This window comes from Callorhinchus milii, unplaced genomic scaffold (genome assembly GCF_018977255.1).
Source record: "Callorhinchus milii isolate IMCB2004 unplaced genomic scaffold, IMCB_Cmil_1.0 Scaffold4, whole genome shotgun sequence".
Taxonomy (NCBI): Eukaryota; Metazoa; Chordata; class Chondrichthyes; order Chimaeriformes; family Callorhinchidae; genus Callorhinchus; species Callorhinchus milii.
This window is the reverse complement of record NW_024704745.1, coordinates 4288564-4309062: the sequence shown is the minus strand read 5'-3', so window position 1 is coordinate 4309062 and position 20499 is coordinate 4288564. Positions and strand designations below refer to the sequence as shown.

General features: G+C 49.3%; 1 protein-coding gene across 1 annotated transcript in view; it reads right to left on the bottom strand.

Annotated features, from left to right (window-relative positions):
• LOC103187299 (Down syndrome cell adhesion molecule homolog) overlaps nt 1-20499 on the bottom strand; it is a 185119-nt gene that overhangs the window by 141349 nt on the left and 23271 nt on the right. The window contains exons 2-3 of the mRNA XM_042334538.1: nt 13489-13806; nt 12805-12951 (exon numbers count right to left, since the gene is read on the bottom strand). Of these exons, the coding sequence (XP_042190472.1) occupies nt 12805-12951; nt 13489-13806 (465 nt within the window). The remainder of the gene's footprint in view (nt 1-12804; nt 12952-13488; nt 13807-20499) is intronic.

The following is a 20499-nucleotide window of genomic DNA, read 5'->3' as shown; positions in this document are numbered from 1 at the left end:
ATTTTGTGGGCGAAACGCGGTAGCCAAATGCGCACGGCAGCGTCCCACAAACAGTCGCGGATTGAGTGACCAAACTTGTGTTTTTTTTGAGGGGTTATTACCACTGGAAAAGCGATCCTGCCAATCGACTAACAACGGGGCTCCCACTTACTGCTAAGTAAACGGAGGCGTGTGTGCGGAGTAAGGAAACCTGCCTAAACTCGCTGGTGAGGTGAGCGTGCGAACCGCTATGCTCCGAGACTCATCTGATCATGAGTACACCGGCTGTGAATTCCCTCCGAGTGTCGTCCTGGTGTGCCAGGCCGTCAGCGTTGGCAAAGAGGGGTTCGGAGGTCGGGCTGGGTTCGGGGGTAGGGCTTCGAGAATTGGCAAGGATTTAGCACAGTCAGTCGAGCAGCCTGCCGAGCCGGTGAGAGGCATCCCAGGAGATGTGATAAAATGTCCCCTGCCAGAAATTCAGGGCGTCCTGGATGTTAATAGTGGTAATTATCACCGGTGTCAATTAACAAGTTGAATGTCGCATTTTACACCCCCACCCCCCCCCCCCACCCTTCCTCACCACCACCATCCCCCATGATAAATTCACACCAACACTTTTCATCGCTGGTTGAGAGAGACGCCGCGTGTGACAGTGCTTAACACTTGCTGTAAAAAGAGCACACGGAGGCAACACCTGCTCCAATGTGCCTCCTGCGTCTATTTAAATAGGCGAGCGACTGACACGCCGGGATTAAGGGGCCAGGAGGGCCGCTGAACGCGGCTCTGACAGGGCGCACATCCGGGGGCCTCTCACCTCTGAGTCAGCAGGTTGCGGGTTCCAGCCCCCATCACTGGGACATGGAACCACATAGTCTAAGCTGACGTTCCCATGCAGCGCTGGGGGGGGTGGGGGTTGCATTGTCGGAGGTGCCGTCCTTTGGATGAGACGTTAAACCGAGGTCCCGTCTGCCTGTTCAGGTGGACGTTAAAGATCCCGCGGCGCTATTCGAAAAGAGAGTTTCTCTCTCCCGATATCCTGTGAAATGCGGCAGCCAATCGCAACCAGCAACGTCCCACAAACAGTCGTAGATTAGTCGTAGCATATTAACCACTACGTTACAGGACTCCATTAAAATAACAAGAACAGCAACGTGCACTTGTATACCGCCCTCCACGCAGGGTAGTGTCTCAGTGCGCTTAGCAGTGGTGGAGCCTGACACCAAACCGGGAGTGGAGGGGGAGCGGGAGAGTTGGCCGTAAGCACGGTCGGACGGGAATGTCTTCAGGCAGGACTTGAAAAAGGGGAGAGAGAGGGCAAGGCAAAGGGATTGAGGGAGAGTGTTCCAGAGTTTGGGGGCGTAATGGCTGAAAGCGCGACCTCCGATGGTGGGGCAGAGGGTGCGAGGGACAAGCAAGAGGCGAGTGCCAGTCGAGCAGAGGCGCCGGGTGGTGGATTGGAGAGTAAAGAGGTCTTGAGTGAGGAACTTGAAGTTGATAATAATAATAATAACGGTTCCATTTGATATAGCGCCTTATCACATCGTCGAGACGTCTCAAAGCGCTTTACAGGACATATTGTGAAGTGTATTGACTGTATTTTGTGGGCAAAATATGGCAGCCAATCACTCACAGTAGTGTCTCACAAACAGTGGTGGATTGATGCGACCAATCTTATTATTTTTTTTGAAGGAATTATTAGCCCCGGAAAACCAATCCACCAATCGACTAACAACCTACTTACTGCTGGATAAACAGAGGAGTGTGGAGTAAGGAAACCTGCCCAACATTTCGCCCTGCCCTGCCGGGAATTGAACCCAGGTCTCCATTATGGAAACTCCTTTCCCTTTGAGCATCAAATGCGAGCTGACTTATAGGCAGGGAGCTCAGTATGTTCGTCGTGTCTCTCCAATGAAATATTATTGGTAAATAAGATTCAAGGAAATAAATATTTATCAGTTTTCTACAGCTGGGAGGCAAAATGAATATTTAGTCATCATTTATTATACAGGTCTCCTGTGTGTTCAGTCATTTTCCTGTAGACATATTCCAGACTGCTTTTGCAAGATGCTTCTTGCCTGCCAGGTTGGTAGTTCGTATTGTCCCGTAGTGTAGTGGTTAGCGCGCTCGCCTCGCAAGCGAGAGGACCAGTGTTCGATTCCCGGACAGGGCAAAACCATAGGCTATTTTTCTTACTCCACACACCTCTGTCCAAAGTAGGCACCCGCTTGTTAGCCGATTGGCAGATCACCTTCCAGGGATAATAAACCCTCCACACGAAAAGAGAAATGGAAACTCAATTCGCAATTGTTTGTGGGACTCTGCTGTGTGCAGTTGGCTGCCACATTTCGCCCACAAAATACACAGCCTAAGGTTTCATCCGGCCCGGGTATCAAACCTAGGTCCTCTTGCTTGCGAGGCGAGAGCGCTAGTCATTACGCTACGGGACTCCTGAAAGGGACAACTTATAAGACCTACGTCTTTGAAGCAGCCATTACTCACCTCCCCTTCCCCCTTTTTCCTCGCTTGGCATCCAACCCCAGCACTGCACAGTGCTCTGAGACACTATTCTATCCACGACTGTTTGCGGGCCGCTGCTGTGCGCAATTGGCTGTCGCGTTTCGCCCACTATGCTTTGAGATGTCTTGAAGACACGATGAGGCGCTATATCAGATGCCAGGATTAGTATTATTCTTATGCGCAAAGTGCACTGCGCGAATGCAAGTTGTTCTGTTCATTTGATTTTGGACTCTGTGAGCCTATTGGGCCCGTTAGAAGGAGTGGAAACTGGTGGTGATAATGGTGCTTGCTTCGTAACGCATTCAGTAATACAACAATAACAATCCTTGCGTTTGAATTTATCGCCTTGTCGTATCATCGAGATGTCTCAAACCTCTTACCGGATCGACTGTCTAGTGTAAAGACTATTTTTGTAGGCGAATGCGGAGGTGAGTGACCAATTCTCCCCAGGGATTGTTGGCCAGGACACTATGAGTGAGACATTCCCATCTCTTTTCAAACACTGACATGGGATCTTTGACATCCACCTGAGCAGGCGATTTATCCGAAGGATAGCGTCTCCAGCAATTCAGTGCCCCCCCCCCCCCCCCCCCGAACACTGGTGAGCTCAAGGGTGGTGGTGGGGTGGGGGGTTGGGGGGCTGGGGGGCGGGCTTGATCCCACAACCTTTTGCCTCGGGAGGTGAGAGCGCTATCAACCTTCGCCAGGCTGACACCCGACACCTATCGTGGTGGCGGTGGGGGGGTGGGGGGGGGGGGGTTGTATGGAGGTAAATCGGTGCAGGGTGAGTGACGGTATCTCTGCTGAAGCACATTTAGCCCAGGAAAGCGCTTGTAAAACACGGCCAAGCGAACACAGAAGCGAAGATAGGCCAAGCGAGAAGCACACAAAAGCTAATTGCCGGGAGCCCCGGGCGGGAGAAGCCAGCCGAAATAAAATAAAATAAAATAAAATAAAGTGCTCCGTGACGCTTTGATTTCCAATGAAATTGCAACACTTCCACATGCGCCTACATATCCACGAGCAAAACACAGTCTGTCAAAAGCGTCATCCAAATATCTCAGTGTGTTTGGAGCTTATTGTTTTTTTTTCTCTCTCTCTCTCTCTCTTTCTCTGTCTCGCTGTGTTTCTCCGTTTGTTAAATATATACGCCTGCAGGTAATTAGTGCTGACTGTACAAGCTGCTCCCTGGAACAATTTATTCCCTGATCACGGGTCACTGGAAGAAAGTGCAACAATGATACTCTGCTGTATAATATTGCATAACAAAATAAACTGCCTTGCTTTCTCCCTCAACGCCATTGACGTTAAAGTCTCTCCTTTGCAGATCAGTCACTGGAGGCCAAAGCCCTAACGGGGAGGGTGGTCCTAACTGGACAAGAAGTGGTTAGCTCTCTCGCCTCTCAATAATAATAATAATAATAATCCTTGCATTTGATATAGCGCTTTTCACGTCGGGAGGACGTCCCAAAGCGCTTCACAGAACACACTGTAAAGCGAATTGACTGTATATTTGTGGGCGAACGCGGCAGCCAATGGCGCACAGCAATGTCCCACAAACAGTCGTAGATTGAAAATGACCAATTTATTATTGTTTTTGGTTTTGGAGGGATTATTATTAGGCTCTGTGTGGAGTAAGGAAACTCATTGAGAGGACTCGGGGGCAAAACCTTATGAAGTTTCCTTACTCCACACGCCTCTGTTTACCTAGCAGTAAGTAGGAATCCAGTTCTTAGTTGATTGGCGGATTGCTTTCCGGGGGTAGTAATCCCTTCAAAAGTTTGGGGCACTCAATTCACGACTGATTGCGGGACACTGACTGCACGCAATCGGCTGCCGCGTTTTGCCCGCAAAAATACACAGTTAATTCGCTGTATAATATATCCTGCAAAGTGCTTTGAGATGTCTCAACGATGTGATTAAATGCAAGGATTATTCTTATTAAAGATGGAATTTGAAGATAGATAAAGAGGGGGCGAGAGGGCGGAGGAGGGATTGAGGTTAGGAGCGTAGTGGCTGAGGCACGGCCACCGGTGGTGAAACGGAGGGGGTTGGGGGAATGTAAAACAGCCCTGTGTTAGCTGAGCGGGCAGGCAGAGTGGGGTACGTGCATATACATATGTGTATATGTATACTGTATATGGAAATATATATACACATCAGTGGTAGCCTTGAGGGACAGGTAGCTGTTGAAATAGCCCAAAGCAAAGCAGCCATTAATAGAGCTGGTGTCAGTGTTTTTGGGTCAAACCTTTCAAGCCGATACATTAGCAGAAGGTAGGTTTTTCAATTAAATATGAGGCGAAATGTGAGGTGTGCGTCTCACCTGAGAATTCAGTGTCAAAAACAGGGCGGATGTGGATGTGGAGGCTATTTTCCTCTCTATATCTCTCTTTCACACACTCTCTTTCTCCACATGCGGAGTAGCGTCTTTCCTCGCCCTCACTTTTCCTCTCTTTCACTAACTCTATCCCTCTCTCTTTTACGTTCAGTTGCTCTCTATCATCACTCTATATCCCTCTTTCTATTTTCCTCTTTTTCTCAATCTCTTGCCCTCTCACTCTATCCCCCTCTTTCACTTTCTACCTATCACTCTTTTTCCCCCTATTCTCATTCTCTTACTCACTCTTTCCCTGTCTCTTATTCTCTATTCTCCCTCTCGGTTTCCCTCTTTCTTTCACCGCTTACTCTCACACTCTCGTGCTCCAAATCCCTCTCTCTCTGCTCCCTCTTTTTCTCACTCTGTTATGATGCTATGATGAACCTTTATAAAACATTGGTTAGGCCTCAACTAGAGACTGTGTTCAGTTCTGGGCACCACACTTTAGGAAGGATGTCATGGCATTGGAGAGGGTGCAAAGGAGATTGACCAGGATGGTACCAGGACTGAGGGACTTCAGTTATCAGGAGAGGTTAGAGAAGCCGGGATTATTCTCCTTGGAGCAGAGAAGGTTAAGCGGAGACTTAATAGAAGTTTTCAACATTATAAGGGTATTCGCTAGGGTGAACAAGGAGAAACTATTTCCACTGGCGGGTGGGTCGGTAACCCGAGGGCACCGATTCAAAATAGTTGTTAAGAGAAACACAAGGGAGGTGAGAAGAAATTTTTTCACACAGCGAGTTGTTGGGATCTGGAATGCATTGCCTGAAAGGCTGGTGGAAGCCGATTCGATAACAACTTTTAAGAGAGAAGCAGATAATTATTTGGGGAGGACAAGTTTGCGGGGCTGTAATAATAAGGGAGAGAGTGAGCGAGTGGGATTGAAATGGATAGCTCTTTCCAAAGAGACGACACGGACACGATGGGCCGAATGGCCTCCTTTTGTGCTGTATAATTCTATGATTCTTACTCCCTATCTTATTCTCCTTATTCCCTATTCCCACCTTTGTTTCTCTTATTCTTTTTATCCCCTCTCTCTCCTTCCCTCCTTTTCTTCCTCTCCCTCTCTCATATTTTCCCCCTCTCTCTCTCTCTCTTACTCCAGCAGTTACCCTAACGCACACTCTGAGTTCCCCAAGCCTGGGCTCTTGCTAACCTGGGCCTAATGCTCTGCGGAATTAGGTAAGCAGGATGTGTCCCTCCAGGGAGAGAGAGAGTGCGCATTTCATCGCAGCAATCTATCTCTGGGATTTCCACGTGTAAGTGGAATCCATGGAATTGTTAGCTTGGTTTGGATGCTCTTAAGCACGGTGATGGGTTTCCGCATGTGTCAGACACCTGACTGACAAAAAAAAAATCTCTTATTCTCTATTTCCACCCCCACGCCCCACCACTCTCTTTATCCCCACCCCCCTCTATCTTTATCCCCACCCTCCTCTCACTCTCTCTCTCTCTCTCTCTCTCTGTGCCCACCCCACCCCTGTCTCTATTCCCATCTCCCCTCCCTCTCTCCCATCGCTCTCTCCTCCTCCCTCTCTCCGCTAATGCAGAGCAGGTACTGTACTCTGAACGAATGAAGACTCCCATCTCTCCCCTTCTGCTCCACTGCTCAGGACAGGTTGCTAATGGCTGAACCACCCAATGTCTATCTATTAAGTGCTTGTGCACTTAGCAGAGGAAAATACAGCTTCTGTGCTGAAAGATAACATGAATTCTTCATTGTGCTTCTCCAGCTCTCTGTGTGTCTACAATAGGGAACAGAGGTGGGGGTGGGGATCGCTCATCAGCCTCTCTACGTCTGCCCCCTTCCCGTGAACCCCATGCCTGGTCTACGCCAAGCCACCCCTGTCCGCCCCTCCATCTTCAAGCACTCTGCCCCGCTCTGCAGCACAGCCCCAGCCTGGCTCATTGGCGGGACCTGGAAGGGCAGACCAGTCACTGGGGGCAGGGAATCCTTCCACTTAGCTTCTGTTCACCCTGCAAACCAAACCCACAACGGGTAGAGTGATCCTAGCCGAGCAGCGGAAAAACGTGCCAGACAGCGCTCAAATGGAAGGCACTGATGGTTCTAGCTGGTTAGGCTCCAGCAGTTACCCCCCCAGCGCACACTATGGGGTCCCCAAGCTCTTGCCAACCTGCACCCAATACTCTCCGGAATTGGTGAGCAGAGTGCGCAATGCATTCCATTCCAAAAATGGGATTTCCGCGTGTAGGTGCATACTTGCAATTCTGATTAGGACGCAGTTAAGCACTGGGGATGGGTTTGTGTGCATATCAGAGACCCAACCGACCAAAAGGAAATGGAAAGTGGAGAAGGACACGAAGGGAAGGACACAGCACGAGAGATTTAAAAGCTCAGAGATTGCTTTGTTTTCCCATAACTTTCTACGGCAGTGTCATTATTAATAGATTTATTGTTCACCCTCTTGCTCTCTCCCAACCCCCCACCCACCACCCCAGCCTCGCTGACCTGGTTAATTTAACAGCTCTTAGCAGCCAGGATCCAATGTTATGGCCACTAATAGGCTTCGCTACTTTGGGGAGAAATTCCACCTGCTTTCCTTCTTGAAGGACACTTGCAGGTTAACAACAACAACAACAACTTGGATTTATATAGCGCCCTCCACGCCGGACGGCGTCTCAGAGCGGTTCACAGTAACGGATCCCGGGGGCCGAGCCGGGGGGAGGGGGTGGGAAGGTGACCAAAGGCGCGGTCGAAAAGAAAGGTTTTCAGCCGAGACCTGAAAATAGGAAGAGAGGGGGCGAGGCGAAGGGAGTGAGGAAAGCAGTTCCAGAGCCTCGGGGCGTAGTGGCTGAAGGCGGAGCGGAGGACTCGGAGGACAAGGAAGAGACCAGACCCATTGGAACAGCTTCAATATTAAAGACTCTGAGGCAAATTGCGAGCGATGTTAAAACAACAAAATTAACCATTTGCCAAATTCTGTATGGTCTGAAACACTCTGTGTGTCAGCCTGGCTCAATGGCAGCGCTCTCTTGCCTCTGAGTCAGAAGGTCGTGCGTTCAAGCCCCAAGTCGGTCAGGACTTGGAATCACATAATCTAAGCTGACGCTCCAATGCAGCGCTGGGCGTGAGGGGTGTTGCATTATCAGAGATCCCGTCCTTCAGAGGAGACGCTAAACCGAGGTCCCGTCTGTACGTGTTCAGGTGGATGTTAAAGGTCCCGCGGCGCTATCGGAAAAGAGAAGGGAGTTTGTCTATGTCTCCAACAATCCCCTGAATAAAATGGGTTCGTATCGTCACGGCTGTCTGTGGGACACTGCTGTGCTCATCAAAGTGGTGGCCATGTGTTGCCAACAAAATGCACAGTCAATCCACTTTACAGTATATCCTGTGAGGCGCTTTGAGACGTCACGACGACGCCATGTCAAATGCGAGGACAGGCTGGAATTTCCACCACCGTGTGGACTTGAAGCTCACAGTCCAGGCTGACTTTCCAGGCCCCAGGGGTGGGAGGGTGGCTGCGGAGTTGGATGAGACTTTATAAACCGAGATCCTGACTGTGCCCTGGTCAGGTGGACGTTAAGAATCCCTCGGCACTATCACTCTCTCCCGGTGTCCTGGCCAACCATTCCCCCAGGATCAAATTGATCATGGCTGTTTGTGCGACATTGCTGGGCGCAAATTGGCTGCTGTGTTAGCCCAGGAAATACAAGGTCACTGCACTTTACCCTGTGTACCCTATGCCGCCCTGTGCTTCTGGCCTGGGAATGGAGGGATGGTTTAATATTGCCCACTTACTGATGCCCACTTAAGCCTTTTTATAGCTATTCAATCTCTGTCAGCAAAGGAATAGGATATCATGGAAGCAAAGTATGGACATAATATCTTATGAAGTTTAGTGCCTTGGTACAGCTCCCAGCAGACTCCGACACACGCACTCATTGCTCGGCCTCTTCACTGCCATCACTATGCCCTGGAGGCCTTAGTTATCCATCGTGGAGTCCTGTAGCCTAGTGGTTAGGGCACTCGCCTCGCAAGCGAGAGGACCCAGGTTTGATTCCCGGCCTCAGGCGAATTTCCTCACTCCACACACTTTGACACGTATCAACCGAGTGATAAGGCGCTATATCAAATACACATATGCTTATTATTATTGTTGTTATCATTATTAGAGCCTCTAGAAGGTGGGTGATCAGGAAGTCACTCATTTAAGGAACAACAACAAATTTTGGGAGGAAGTCCCAAAGTGCTGGACAGTCAGGGATTTGGACCCATGCAGGAGGCAGGAGGTTGGGATCAGGGAGAATGGAGGGCAGGGAGGATAGGGCTAGTCGGGTGACCGAAGGCGTGGTCGAAGAGGAGGGTCTTGAGACGTGCCTTGAAGGAGGCAAGGGAGGGAGCAAGGCGAAGGGACGGTGGGATGGAGTTCCAAAGGGTGGGGGTGGAGAGGCTGAAGACTTGACCGCCGATGGTGGGGGACGATGGAGCAGGCCAGAGCCTCCTGAGCGGAGGGAACAGACAATTCGATATGGAGTTAGCAGACACAGAGGTAGCGTGATCTATTATCTTGGTGGGATTATTACTAAGCAAGGCCGTGGAGGGCTTGGTGGATGCTGCAAAGGGAAGATGGTAGGGAGGGCATACTAGAAGGTTCCTACGGACCAAACAGAGAGGGTGGGGTTTGCCTCTTTCTTTCTTATCTGCCAACTTCTCTCCTGTCAGACACCTTCAGGGGTGAAGAGGAGGACACTGGATGAGCAAAACTGGCAGCAAAACAAAGTGTCCGAATGTTTTAGCAAAGCTATTTTGTGAAACCCATTCAAATGGCTCCCTTTAAAACCAATGTGTACCAGCGCGCACTTCAGATACAATACACTGCTCCAAATTATGATTTCATGCGTAATTTTGTTCCTGTCCAACAATTCCCCCAGAGAGAGTGAGAGAGAAAATATTAGTCATGCGCTTCATGGATGTTCTGTGCAAACAATTGGCTTCCACGTTCGACTTCCAAAGCAAGAACTCTCATTTGTACAGCTTCGCTCAGGCAGGACAGCGCCTGGGAGCGCTTCGCACCGGCGAGGTTGGACGCCGAACGAGGGGGAAGTGGAGGTGACCAGTGGCACGGTCACACACGTGTCGCTACACTTTACATTGAAATCCAGTGAGGAGCTCTGTCAACATCTTTCCTGAGGCGAAAGGTGCTGTGTCATATGTCAGGGATTATTGACTTCTTATAATAATATAATAGTAACCCTTGCATTTGATGTGGCGCCTTATCGAGTCGTTGAGGCATCTCAAAGTGTTTTGTGTGGTTAATCGTAAATAACAGCAACATTTTTCTCGCGCCCCTCACACAGCATAGAATCCCAAGTGCTTGAATTGTATAGAGTGGATTGACTGTGTATTTTGTGGGTGAAACGTTACAGCCAAATGCGCACATCAGTGTCCCACAAACCGTCGTGGATTGAATGATGAAATGTTTTCTTTTTGGAGGGATTATTACCCCTGGAAAGCAATCCACCAATCGACTGACAACCGGATTCCTGCTTACTGCAAGGTAAACAGACATAATAATAATAATAATAATAATAATAATAATCCTTGCATTTGATATAGCGCTTTTCACGTCGGGAGGACGTCCCAAAGCGCTTCACAGAATATACTGTAAAGTGAATTGACTGTATATTTGTTGGCGAACGCGGCAGCCAATTGCGCACAGCAATGTCCCACAAACAGTCGTAGATTGAAAATGACCAATTTATTATTGTTTTGGGTTTTTGGAGGGATTATTATTAGGCGTGTGGAGTAAGGAAACTTGCCCAAGGTTTCGCCCTTGCCATGGAAATAAACCCGAGTCTTCTCGTTCATTCGGCGAGTGCGCTAACCACTACTCTACAGAATTGATTAATCATCACATCAAACCATCACACAAAGTGTTAATTATCACACAAAAATCCATCAAGGAAACAGACAGTTCTGGAGGAAGGAAACAAGCACAGAACCTTCACCGACACAATCTCCCCACCAACACCCCCACCCCCAGTATTTAATTCAGTGAAATGCACGTAAATGGTGAATACATCAGACCCTACTTACATCTCATTGATTTGCACAACACGTGCCATTAGTCTTCCTGCCCTGTGACCTTTAATAAGGCCTGAAAGGGCATGCCTTGACACAAGCTCAGTTCAAGCCGTTCCTCCAGGGAGACTTACAAGGCCTCAATAGAGCCATGGATAAGGCCAATTAATCAAGCCCCCCCCCACACACACACATACACACACACAGTGTCACTGACAGAGAGTGCACATTCCACTTCAATAATCTTTTGCTGGGGTTTCCATGTGTAGGTGGGATGCATGGAAATCTTAGTTTGGTTTGGATACTCTTAATCATGGTGATGGGTTTCCACATGTGTCCGATAACTGACTGACCGCCCCCCCCCCAAAAAAAATATACACACACACACACACAAAGTGAACGCAACTCACAGAACAATGCTGACCATTTTACGGCAACTGAGCGATTTGTTCTGTCGTTTACTGCTGCGTCGCACCTGTTCTCCCTTAAGATCCTTCACAAACCCTTCTCTGTGCGCCAGTCAGCACCACCTCTCCCTGCAATAAGACCCCCGAACAACCCCTTCCCACCCCAACCCCTCCCCGTTGTAAGAGTTAACATGAATTGATGCAGGGAAACACCATAGGCCTCGACTATGTTTTCACCGGGCATGTGCCTTCTGATAAGGAGAAGTGGAGAGAGCACTTGCAAGACAATATTTTAGTTGCCGTCCGTCACATTGACACCTAGCGGCCTAAACGCTGCTGGTAAACATGACCTCCTACAGTATCGGGCCTATGAGCTTTCACCACAAAAGGGTCTATTCACTATTTGATTGGTCTGGGCTTTACACAGTAACTAACAGGTATAAATATAGAGGGTTCAGCCAAGAACAATGAGATGCAGATCTGACTTGACTCTCAGCTCTCCCTGCGGCTCTCCCAGGGGTAGTTAACCGATCAATACTTTAATTCTCTGATAACCTGGTTGCTCTCATTATCGCGCCTTGCGATGGCGTGCCTTTCTCTACCCTTTGTGTAAATCATTGACTGCGGAACTTAACATAAACGAAACAATTGTTCCGCATCCGAATCGGGCGCACACTATTTCATCGATGATTAAACCGCAGACACAAGGTTTCCTTACACCATCCAGAATAGAGCGGAGAACACAGCAATTTGTGCAGATGTAACGTCGTTCACACGTGACTGCAGAGTCCAACGGTGCACACCGAGTCAAAAAACCCTCACCTACCCGAACCTCATGGGATGTGTTCCCGAATCCTTTCAAAATTAATCCCCACCCCGACCCCTCTCCCCTCTCTCTTCCACCATTCACCTGCCTCAGCTTTTGTCAGACGTTTTACCAAAATTGGAAACCCAACAAAGATCAGCGCCAAGCAGTTTACAAATTCAGCAGGTTTTAAGGGATTGGCACAGAATTCCTCGATTTTAGGATGGAATTGGAATTGAATCGCAGCCTAAGACGAGGTGGAATTTCAGGTCCTCTCCGAGGCTGTCCTGGGTAGACCTTTAAATGAGCAAAGCTCCAGATCCCTTTGCAAAATTAAATTCCCCTCCACCCCTCCCGCGCCCCCCCCCCACCCTCCAACCCCCTCGGCTCCCAAAGCCACAACAGCTCATTGAAGTCTTGTACAGTGGTGGATATCACATGTAAGTCGAAGGGTGAGAGAGCACAGTCCTTCAGTTTCAACAGAGGCGGCTTTTGGAGGCTGAATAGTGACTAAGAAACGGCTTGACCTAAGGACCCACAAGCCAGATGTCCTTTCAACCGCCACAATTAACCCCACCCCACACCATCTCATCCACCATTCCCACCAATATGACTCTGCTGTCCCACCCCCACCCACCGCGTGATGATTTAAAGAGAAGGAAAGCGACTTTACCTGAGACGAGTGAGACGGTGTCTTTCTCCCATGACACTACAGTGATGTAAACTTCCACTGAGGAGGGAATAATGCACTTGAAGACCGCTACATTCCCTCTCATGGCTTTCTGGTCCTCCACTCGGACCGTATAGGGCTCCCTTAGTACTGGGAAAGAGAACACACAGACACACACACACACATTCACGCAGACACATACACACACACAGAAACACATAGACAAACATAGACACGCACCATATACACAAACACATTCACACACACACAGACACAACACACACAAATACACACAAGCACACAAAAGCACACACACACACACACACACACAACAATGGTGTTAGTGAGTAGAGTACAGCCATTTCTTATAACCTCATACCGCACACCTTTCCCCCACTTACCCTCCTCTTAACCCACCATCATCCTCACTTACCCTCCTCTTAACCCACCATCATCCCCACACCCACGGCTTATTTGCAGGATGTGAGTGAGGCTTCATCCATCGGGAGAGACCATTGGGGGAACCATTGCAAGAGGCTATTGGAAGAGGCCATTGAAGGAGGGCAACGGAGGATCAGGAGGAGGCCATTGGTCACAATGCTCCTCCTCCACCCGCCCGCACTTCTCTTCCGCCCCCTCCCACCATCCCCTCCCCCGATGCCTGTTTTTGTTCTACGCATCACTCACCGGCCTTAATGTGGATGTCCTGGCTTCTAATTTTCCCTGAAGGATTTTCTGCTGTGCAATAGTACGAATTGTCGTGGATCAAGTTATTAAAGCTTGAAGGAGGGAAGGGGAAGATCTGGAGAGTGCCGTTCGGATGGACGTGGCGTATCCCTGGGACGTCGTACATCTCTTCCCCCGTTGCTAGGTACCAGCGCAGGGTGGCTAGGGGACGCCCTGATGCAGGGCATGGTACCAGTGTCCCAATGGTGCTGGCAAACACTACCTCTTGCAAAGATGCATTGACGAAATATAAGCTGGACCGCAGATCTTCACCGGCAACTGAAAAGAGAAAGAGTTTCTGTCACTTGCTTGACTACAAGAAATCCCCCCATCACCCTCACGTTAACTACTACTAAGAATAGCAGTGACGCTTGCATTTGATACAGCGCCTCACCACATCTTCAAGACAGTCTCAAAGAACTTCACAGAATATACTGTAAGAAATGAATTGACTGTATACTTTGTAGGGCAAAACACGACAGACGTTTGCGCACAGCAGTGTCCCACAAACAGTCATGGATTGAGTGAGCAAATTATTTTTTTTAGGGATTATTATCCCCGGTAAAGCGATCCGCTTTAACAACCTGGTTCCTACTTTTTGCTGGGTAAACAGAGACGTGTGGAATAAGGAAACTTGCCCAACGTTTCGCCCTGCCGGAATAGAACCCAGGTCTCTCGCTTGCGAGACGAGTGCTCCAACCACTGAGCTACAGGACTTCACATAGAATCATAGAATTAGGCAGCACAGAAGGAGGCCCTTCGGCCCATCGTGTCTGTCCCGACTCTTCGAAAAGAGCTATCCAAATCCATCCCACTCCCCCGCGCTCTCCCCATGGCCCCGCAAACTTGTCCTCCTAAATAATTATCTACTTCTCTCTTAAAAGTTGTGATCGAATCGGCTTCCACCAGCCTTTCAGGCTATGCATTTCAGATCCGAACAACTCGCTTGCTTGACTATATGAAATCCCATCATCGTCCCCATGTTACATCCCGTGAAGCCACATAAGACATCAACAACTTGCGATGATGTGTGTCAGCCTGGCACAGTGGTAGCATCCTCTCCTCTGACTCAAAAGGATGTGGGTTCAAGCCCCCGTCAGGCCCTGGGATAGTCTAAGGTTGTGTTAGAATCCAATGGGGCGCGTTGTATCGACAGAGGTGCCGTCTTGCGGACGGGGTGTATAACCAAGGTTCCCTCTGCCTGTTCAGGTGGACGTTAAAGTTCCCATGTCATGACTCGAAAAGAGAAGAGAGCTTCTATCTCCCGGTGTCCTGGCCAACAATCCCCCAAATAAAATTGGTCACTCACTCCACGGCTGTTTGTGGCCCGCTGCTTTGCCCACAAGTACACAGTCACTCTATTTTACAGAAAATCCTGTGAAGTGACGTGAGGCGTCTCGACGACGTGATAAAACGCTATATCAAATGCAAGGGTTATTATTATTATGGTGATGATGACATCAAAGAGCCGGAGGAAATGGTTAAGCCGAGTCTAAATGAAATCTGTTTCATTTCCGTCAAATGCAAGGATTATTATTATTATTAATAATATTGTTATTCACATCAATAACCTTCCGACCCAGAGCAGCCGAGGATCACTGCTGATCGAGCCAGCACTGGTTGACAGTGTCCCAGCTCAGTCGCCCAATCCAGTTCTTCGTCAAGAGCTCGGGAATGTGAGCGCATCGGAAGGTGATTGAATTGTGCCAAAGAAACCTGACTGGGTAATACAAGCCAGAGAACATCTGCAACCTGGGTATGTGAAGCATCTCTCAGTGCTACACCAAATACGTTAGCAATCAGAGGATGAAGTATGTAGGAGGAGCATGGTACATAGATTGTTCCTCCAAGGCAAACAGAAATAGGTTTGCTGCAATCTTTCTTTGCCTTATTGGAGTCAGATTGTCAATTTGGTACCAATTACTGCAGAATTATGGGCAGCTCCGGGAAATGAGTGTAAACCCTCGAGGTAGGGAATCAACGCAGAAATCATCTCATTTAGAAGCGGGGGGTTGGTGGGTGGGGGGGGGTGGCTGATGGGGTGGGGGAAGGATGGGTAGAACGGAAAGAGATCAAAAAAACAAACAAAGAAACAAAGCGAGGGAGAGACAGAGAAATAAAGCGAAAGAAAGAAAAGCAAGCAGGAAAGAAATAATCAAGACGTCTCAAAGCGCTCCTCAGGATTTTGTGAAGTGCAGTGACTGCATTTGCCGGTAAACACGTCAGCCAATTTGCACACGGCAATATCCCACAATCAGCTCATGAAACGAGTGACCAATTTCATCGGGGGGTGGGGTGGGGGATGGGAGTTGTCAGCCAGGACGCCGGGAGAAAGAAACTCCCTTCTCTTTTCGAATAGAGCCGTGGGATCTTTAATATCCACCAAAATAAGTGGATGGGACCTCGGTTTAACGTCTCAGTTGGAGGACAGCGCCTCCAGCAATGCAACGCTCTGCGTTGGAGCTGCGGTAAACAGCGTTCCATAGTAACCAGAGGATCGTCGCAATACATGAGCCACTCTTATCATTTAGCAAAACATTGTTCTGCACGTTAACCAGCAGATCAGACTTCAGTCAATGATCACTGGTAATTATCAATTCAAGGGGCCGGTTAGATCTCAGCTTGTCAATCCTAAGTATTAGTAGGCGGTCGTCAATAAAGTGACAGAAGCTTTTTTCACTCACGGACAATCACTTCCCGTTGATAAAACCATATCAATAATCACAATCCCTACGTTTGATACATCGCCGTTTTGTGCCGGGCAGACGTGTGAAAGCTCTTGACAGGATATGCCGTAAAGTGCAGGGACTGCGTGCCTTCTGTAAGGTAATGCAGCAGGCAATTTGCGCCGAGCGATTTCCCACAAACAGCCAAGATGTAAATGACCCATTTTATTTGGGGGATTGCCAGCCAGGAGACTGGTTAGAGAAACTCTTTTCAAATAGCGCCACGGCATCTTTGACAACCACCCGAACAGGCAAAGGCCGGACCTTGGTTTAACGTTTTATCCAAAGGATGGCACCTCTGACAATGCCACAGCCCCCTCCTCCCCACCCCAGCGCTACATGGGAGCGTCAGCTTAGACTATGTGACTCCAAGTCCCCGATGTTGGGGCTCGGGCCCGCAATCAGAGGCGAGAGCGCTACCGGTGTGCCAGGCTGACACACAGATCAATGGCAGAGCTTTAAATAAACCTCAAATGTACATCAAGCTCATTTTCAGCATCTTTACATGCAACGGCAACCGAGGCAATGAACAGATCCCAGGGCAGCCATAAAGCAAATAAATATTCAATAACACGCACGGGAGCTGGCTGGCTCCCTGTAAAACAACACGCAGTTGAAATAAAACCCGATATTTCAGCAATTCAAGGCCCGAGATTCAATCGTGGGAACTTGTTTCCTACTGTTCCCCAAGCGAGGCACCTGCCTTCCTTCTTGGGAAAAAATGACAACAAACAGAACGCCACAGAACAATATTTTCGAACGTTACGAGAGAGGGGAACAAGACGACACGGGGTTAGAGCCGCAAAGTCGCAATTTCTGGACAGAGGTTATCGGCAAGTATTTCTATACCCAGAGGGTAATTAACGATTGGAACAGGCTGCCACGGAGCTGTTGTTGAAACCAGGACACCAGGACTCATTTAAGCTAACAGCTTGATAATTATAATAATAATAATCCTTGCATTTGAGATAGCGCCTTCAGCCTCTTTGCCCTCATCTTTTGGAACTTCATCCCACAGTTCCCCTTGCCTCGCCGCCCCCTCTCCACTCCCTTGCCTCCCTCAAGGCCCGCCTCAACACCCTCCTCTTTGACCGCCCTTCCGGTCACCCTCCAAACTCTTACGCTCTCTGCCCTCCCAACTCCTCCTGATCCTACCCCCACCCACCCACCCCCATCCCCCGCCCCCCCCCCCCAACTTGGGTGTACAACCTTGACTGTCCAGCGCCTTGGGGAGTCCTCCTGACATGAAAGGTGCTCTACACATGTAATTTGTTGCTGGTGGTAGTGTGATCGGGTTATCTCTCACTGTGCCCCATGTAGTTGACGTTCCAGTGCAGTGCAGTGATGGAACAACAACACAACTTGTACATAATTGTCGGAGGCGCCGTCCTTCTGGTGAGACCAAGGTCCTGTTCAGATAGGATTTTAGAAGTCTCCGGTCGCTTCTCGGAAAGAGAAGCGAGATTCTCTCTCCCACTGTCCCAGCCAAAAATCCCCCAGATGACAAAATTGGTGACTCACTCCATAGCTGTTTGTGTGACATCGCTGTGTGCAAATTGGCTACCGCAATCGCCTACAAAATACACAGTCACTACACTTTACAGTAAATAAAGTGTATTTTATCGGAGGTCGTGAAGCAAGCCTGCTTCACCTCCCCCGCCTCGCTCACCCCACCATTGGCGGGTGGGCCTTGCGCCACTCTGCCCCCACCCTCTGGAACTCCATCCCGCAGTCCCTCCGCCTCGCCCCCTTCCCTTGCCACCTTCAAGACCCTCCTCTTTGACCGTGCTTTCGAACTCCCTCCTTCTCCCACCCCACTGCCCTCCACCCTTCCCCACCCCGACCCCTAGCTCGGGTCCGTAAATCTGTCCGTCCAGTGCCTTGGGACGTCCTCCCGACGTGAAAGGCGCTTTACGAATGTAATTTTGTTGTTGTTGTAAGTGCTGTGATTCGCTTTGAGATGTCCCCCCCCCCGACACGGACATCGTCGCAGCAAGTGCAACGGATTATCGTTACCGCTACACCTGTTTGTCAATCCGGTGTCACGCACATCCACCCAGGTGTTTACTGCGATGCACACCTTCGTTCTTTCCACTGAGAAAGCGGCCCCTTCGAGAGCAGAACAACAACGTACCAGGGACCGCAAACAAGCACAGCTGTGCCAGGCGCTAACCCACGCCCCCGTGGGAACTGGCGCAAATGTGACGCAATGAGGAGGGTGCTTATATAACTCGTAGGGAGGCGTTACAACAAGGGGAGGGGGGTCGATTTAACAATGTGATGCATTGGGGAGGAGAGGGACTCAATGTAACAGTTGGGGAGGGCCCAATGGGATACAACGCAGAGTGGGGGAGTGGGTGGGGGGGCCTTAATGCGACAATTGGGAGGGAGTTTAATGTGATTTAATGGGGAGGGTCTCCTTATGATACAATAAAGCCAGATCAGGCACCATCTATCCACCAACCAGCCCCCCACCCACCCATCCCTGCCACCCAGCGTACACCCACAATTGCCAGCCCATCGCCAATCCACAATCAAGTCGTCCACCACTTATTGTTACTACTTTTAGTGATAACAATAATTTCCCTTAGACGCAAAAGCATTCTCTCTCTGCCTCCGCTCCTCTCCACTGCTCGTCTCGGTCTTATGCAAGGAATTATATTGTCGAACAAGGATTATATTGCGAGCCAAGTCTTTTTAAGCCATTTTCTGTTTTCCTTACTCCACTCGGTTTGCCTAGCAGTAAGTAGGAACCCAGTTGTTAGTCGATTGGCAGATTGTTAACAGTGGGGGTAATAATCCCTCAAATAAAAATTGATCACTCAATTCAGGACTGTTTGTGGGACGCTGCTGTGCGCAATTAGCTGCCGAGTTTCGCCCACAAAATACACAGTCGATTCACTTCACAATAGATTCTGTGAAGCGCTTTGAGACGGCTCAACAAGGAGATAAATGTGATAAGGCGCTTTATCAAATACAAGGATTATTTTTAGTCCTAGATAAATGCAAGTCGCTTTTCCCATCGATAATAGCTTTGTTAGCGATAATAGCTCGGCGCTTTGGGACGTCCTCCCGACGCGAAAGGCGCTCTATAAATGTAATTTTGTTGTTGTTGTTGTAGCTGGTAGCTCCCCCCCCTCCCCCGGTTGGCCTTGGAAACGGGGAACGTAAAACATTTCAGAGGAAATGAAAACGCACGAAGGAAAAGAACAGTTGAATTGGCAATGGAATACATTAAACATAAAAGTGTCTTGAGAAAACAGCTAACGACGGGTCCCTTGGATGCAAAAGCTCTCTCTCTCTGCCTCCTCTCCTCTCCGCTGCTCCTCTCCGTCTTGTGACCCAAGTCTTTTAAAGCCATTTTCTGGTAGGCTTCACTTTGCTTATACCCCCAGGACTCTCAGCCATTCGCCTCCTCGTCCCCCGCTCTTGCCAACACTTTAAATCATCCGACAATTAGGCCAAGGGTTTCGGAAAGAGGATGGGGCGAGGGCGTGTGTTGAAGATGATCCTCACACTCGTCTTCAAATACCTTCACGCCCTGGCACCTCCCTACCTTTCCCCAACCCACTCGCCGCAGCCACCGCTCGACTGGCTCCGGCCTCCTGCTTTGACCCTCGCGCCCTCCGTTCCACCATTGGCGGCCGCACTTTTCATTCACTACGCCCCAAAATCTGGAACACTTTTCCTCTATCCCTCCACCTTGCTCCCTCGTTTCCCCATCTTCAGCTTACACCTGAAGACCTTCCTCATCGACCGTGCCTACAGTCACCTCCCACCCCCTCCCCCTGGCTTGGAGTCATGCTCCGCCACTGCCAAGTGCTCTGGGAGGCTACCCTGTGGGAGGGGTGCTATATAAATGCAAGTTGTTGTTGTTGTGTGGGGGAGGGGAGTGGGGGGAAGGATTTCTCTCCATGGAGTCCAACAAATTAAAATGAGTTTGAAGTAGCGCGGAGCAGAGGATATTCGAGAAGTAATGCAGTGTTGGGAGTGCACGTGAGTTGCTCTCTCTGAGCTGGAAACCCAATGCAAAGCTCCTTTCCTGTTAACGTTAGGTGTTTAGTCTCACACTGCAGCGAAAGAGCTTGTCTCGGAGAATAATAATAATAAACCTTGCATTTGATATAGCGCCTTGTCACACCGTCGAGACGCCTCAAAGCACTTCACAGAATTTTTGTAACTTGGATCGACTGTGCATTTTAATGGACGAAACATGGCAGCCAATTGCACACAGCAGTGTCCCACA